General features: G+C 42.7%; 1 protein-coding gene across 1 annotated transcript in view; it reads left to right on the forward strand.

Annotated features, from left to right (window-relative positions):
• Positions 1 to 4,691, forward strand: part of SMPD3 (sphingomyelin phosphodiesterase 3) — a 69,811-nt gene extending 65,120 nt beyond the window's left edge. The window contains exon 6 of the mRNA XM_031058388.1: positions 142 to 4,691. Coding sequence (XP_030914248.1) covers positions 142 to 243 — 102 coding nt within the window. The 3' untranslated portion in view covers positions 244 to 4,691. The remainder of the gene's footprint in view (positions 1 to 141) is intronic.
• The last annotated feature ends 249 nt before the right edge of the window (positions 4,692 to 4,940 follow it).

The raw sequence follows: 4,940 nt of genomic DNA on the forward strand, positions 1-4,940 counted from the left end.
ACTCCTCATCAGCCCAGCCAAACCAGGCTGCTCCCACACCTCTATAATACACTAAGGCAGTTCAAAGAGGCTGAGCTCTGATGTGTGGAATGACAGACTGGTTTTTCAGCTCCTTATCCTATTTTTGTTGTCCTTCTGCAGGAAGTGGAAGAGTTCAGCTTTATCACCCAGCTGGCAGGCCTGACTGACCACCTTCCAGTAGCAATGCGTCTCATGGTGTCTACAGGAGAGGATGACCCTTAAAACTGACCAGCTCAGAGAGATTAAAGAGGGAAACATGAATGATATTTCAAAAATATCAGAGGATGAGAATGAACTATTCTGGTGCCACGTTAGGAAAGATGACCAGACCTGACCTGGGCTACTCCCAGAAAGTACCAACAATGTGGATCTAAAAAGGGAAGAAATGGAAGGGGCTGTGGCCAAAAGCCACTGTCACAAGTGGCTCAGGCAACAGGGCAGGCCTGTACTACAAAGCTTTCACTGTGGACCGAACGGAACCGAGATGGAAGTCCTAATTCCTTCTGAACCAGTGCCATTCTTACTAAAACATGTTTTTATACTAATATATAGCACAATTTAGTTTGTACTTAGTCTGTGAGTTAGTGCTGCTCAATGGTTTTTTGCATCATTTCTTTGTCTAACTACAAAGCTGCAGCTTTTTCTCTTTCTTTAGCCTGTGACAGTTGTAGTTCGTGCTCGCAGCAGCCGCATGCGCCCGCACTGCATGCACGGGAGGAACCGGGCAGAGGAACCTGGCAGCAGGCAAGGGAGGGCACAAAGCAGGCCCAGCCAAAGCCTCCTGGGACTGGAAACCCTTCTGTCAGTACAGGTAGACCTTAAACCAAACAACTCTCTTCAATTTGCAGACTGGTATCTTCCTGTCTCATTGAAGGATAATTAAAAGATTTGGAATCGAGACTTCAAGAACACAGTCCCACCCTTATTCCAGCTGTGTTCCCACTGAAATCATGAACTCTTTTGTCTGAATGATGACTCCAGAATCAGGCCTTCAGCTTTCTAAATGCAACCTATTCCCTTAAGAAGAAATAGTTTCCCTGTAATGTCTTTCTTTCCCACGTGTGGGACAGTTCTGAATTATGGTATGGGATATGTATGTTACAGTAGAGTGAATAGATTCCTGTAGTACCATTGGTAACACCAGAGCCAACATTCTGCCTTAGCTAGAAAGGGTAAGTGGGAAATGAATTGTAAAATGCATGCTAGATATAGAGTAAAAATAAACATAAGTGACATTTGGGGGAAAAAGGTGTAGAACAGTGTATGATTGATAAGGCAGAATAACCTGACCATTTTCTAAAGGAATCAGTACACTTAAAGGGGAAGTGGAACGTTGCCAGAAGGAGAGTAGAGAATAGAACTGTGACTCTTGGCCTTAGGTAACTGCTTCCCAGGAACAGAGGCTGTTTTGATGTCTGTGAGACACGATTCTCCATTCGTTAAGCACCCACAGACTTGAATGGGGGTCTTGCCATCTGAATCATAATTCTTTCCATTAAAGCTCTTCAAGTGTGGGGCTCCCCTCTGCCATCTTGTCCCCATGACCTGACCTACCCAGCCTCTGTAACCTTAACAAAAATAATGAAAACCAGAGAATCAGGTCCATAATGAGACTTGGCATTTTTTAGGGATTTAATTTCAGAGGGTTTGTGTTGTTGGGAGAACAATGAAACCCCTTCTGTTTTAACCCTCACTTAGTTTCTTCTGCCTATTTCCTGTTCTAGTTTAGTTTTATTTCCCCTTGCATTACAAATCCCCTGTGTTAAGAAGAGTTAACCCAATATTAGATGTACTCCATTAAGTAACCTGTTTTAGTTATGCTGCCCACAAACTCCTGAGGACGCTCTTGTTTTTGTTTAGTTTACACTTGCTGTGAATCAGCTTGAGCTAAATCAGAATAGATCTAAATTAGAAATCTCAGTCTGCACAGCTTCTGGTACTTGCTTAGTTAGCTACAGTAACCAACAGAACTTGTACTTAGATCTGATTTTGCAAATAGAGAAACTCGTAGTAGTCATGAGAGTACAGGACTAACAGTATTGGCTAATTCCAAGGAGGCAGCAAGGCCACTGCTCACACTCTCCCTCTGCACCTGGTCTTGACTCATTTTATGCCTCATTTTCCAGTCCTGGGGTTCCTTCAGCAGAGACTGCCTCTTAAAAGTGTACTGTGCCAAACCATGGGGTAGTCTGAAGTGCAACCCATGGGGACTCAAAAATGGAACCAGACTCAGCTCCCCTTTTTATAAAATTAGGAATTCAAGTTTACAGAATCAGAGACTTTAGTGTACTACCCCAGTGCACCATCAGTTTCCCACTTTGTATGTCTGTCTTTATACAGAGGGTGCACATATGTGCAATGTGTCTTTCGGGTTTCTTATTGCTCCAGTCAATTCAGAAAAACTTGTACCCAAACCAATGCTTTTTAATCCTGTTTTCTACCTTGCTTGTATTTTATTAATCTTTTTTAAAAAACCCAAACAGTACCAGTAGCAATTTGTGTGCTGTCCAGCAGATATTTCTCAGTAGTAAGACTAACTACAAGGTACGGTATTTTTAATAGTTTTCCTAACAATGTAAATTAAAATTTGATATCCATTTCACCAAGTATCAGTCGCAGGAGCTGAATTTGACACTGTGTGGGATACAAACATAAAACTACTGCCAAACAATGTTACATTATTTGCAGTAAAACTACCATGGTCTAAATTACTTTAAAATTTGTTCTGTGGCTTTGTGCTGACTGAAAAATCAGCCACTTTCATCAACTTTTTGAGATATGCTGAGAAATGTGTTTTCAAATTTGAAGTAAACTGTTTTAGATTTTGATGTTGCTAGTTCCTCAGTGCTCAAGAACTGGCTAGTTGTAAAATGCTCTCTTACACAACACACACACATTTAACCAGTGTAAGTAGTTCTAATTTACTGTCTTGGGGATGTGGCTTTGCAAGGGAGTGATGCTGGGGGGTTCAGCATTGTGGCACCACTGTGCAGACGCTGCTTGGTTTTTGCATGGATCCTGTGCCTTCTGCTGCCTTGGCAGTGCTTGCAGGGGTCAGAGAGTGTCTGTAGCAGTGACCTGGAATGAACAGGCTTCCCCTTCCACAACAGTGACCTCCAGGAGAAAAATGAGTTTTGCCTACATCACTCCAGCCACCACAGTTCCATCCAACAGCCCACAGAGAATCCACCCAGACAATGCCTGTACTGGCACAATATCAACCATCACAGGCCTTAGGCAGACACTATAGGATAAAATATTTGCATTAAAAAAATTGGGGGGGGGGCAGGGCTGGGGGTAAAGAGACCACACCCAGGAGAACAAACCCTGGAAAGCTTTTTCAGATGTCAATCCTACTTTGCTTATGGGTAGCATGACCCAATTTATAAGTAGACTATTATAAGAAATCAAGTTAAGCTTACTCTACTATGCTTATCCCACTTTGTGCTGGGATTTCAGGCATCTTCAAGAAGTGACTGATAAGACTATGCTTGGTTAATACCTGCCCCTCACCAGGGATACTGCAGATGAAATGAAATATTTTTATAAAAGCTAGATAACATCTTCTGTTTCTCATGTTCAGTTTGCATTTTACAACAGCACTTCTAGAACAATTGAACAAAAGGCCCAAAGAGGACAGTAGAAAACCAAGCATTTCCAGGAGTTTTGAAGGTGTCAGGTCCTGACAAAGTTGGTAACTTTAGATCACTTCAAAAATGCACCCTAGAGATGGAGCCACTGAGCCCAGGGAGGTACCCCCAGCCTCATGCTGAGGGAAAGGCATTTGACTCATTCAGTGGTGCCCAGTTTTACTCCATCCCAGCCTGGACACTTGGCAGCAGCTGCCTAAAGCCCCCAAACAAAACCACCAGAGCCTGGCTCCAGGAGAAGCCTGCAGCCCCAAAGGTGTGTCCTGCTGGCTGCAGAGGGAGCTCACCTGCCTTGTGCCAGTATCATGACAGTTTTATCCCAGAAACATTCTGTTGGTCTGGCTAGACCCTCAGGCCTATTTGTTGGGTGAGACAGTAAGATTTAAGGAACATACAATTCCAATGAGGATTTTTTAATAGCCTTTGTTTGGTGGTCAGGTGAAGCCAATCTGACTGTTCCCAGTTTGGTGTGTGAGCTACCCTGGCTCACACAGCAGCACAGCAGTGTCAGTACATATCATCAGCTCAGAAATGAAACAGTTTTGCCTCCTCCTGGCACTACAGGATGAGGACAGAAATACAATTCAAGCACTTTGAAAAGCTCCCAGTTTTATCCATTACAAGGGTCAAATTGTTACTGAAGGTCTCACTTTTCCATGCCATTTTGTTTTAAATATAATCTTGATGCTTTTAAAGACTTGTATTATTGCTGAAGTTTAGAAGTCCTGTAATAAGAATAACCTTTTTTTATTTCAATGATTTTTCGGTATTGTATCCTTCTGGAACCTAATGTTTTTATATGGTAAGCACACACCTTCTGACATTTTGTTATAAATGTATTAAAAAAAAAAGGAAAAATTGAAATATTTTCATTGGTTTCTTTACCTGCAAGAAAACCACAATCACAGACCTGATAAAAACAAGGTATTTTAAACAATATGGAGGGGGTTTTGTCTTTTATTGGTGCTGAAAGGAATAACTGGTTGATGCAAACAAGATAATAAAATTTCAAGGCTCAAATGGTTCTGTGCTGTCACTTTCTCTGGTTTTGTGATGTGGAGTCTGATGTCACCAACACAGATCTGACTCCAGATCACAGTCTGGTGGGTGGGTCAAGTGCAGCTCACTGCGCTACGCCTGTTGTAGTGAACACGGGATGAGAGAAATGAGTCCTTTTAACTCCCCCCCCACTGCCCCAAGAGCCCCTGCACAGACCCCTGAGCAGTTTTGCAGCCCTCCTGCACAGCCTTTCCTGTGCATCTCACACCA

This window comes from Geospiza fortis, unplaced genomic scaffold, assembly GCF_000277835.1.
Source record: "Geospiza fortis unplaced genomic scaffold, GeoFor_1.0 scaffold97, whole genome shotgun sequence".
NCBI classification, from domain to species: domain Eukaryota; kingdom Metazoa; phylum Chordata; class Aves; order Passeriformes; family Thraupidae; genus Geospiza; species Geospiza fortis.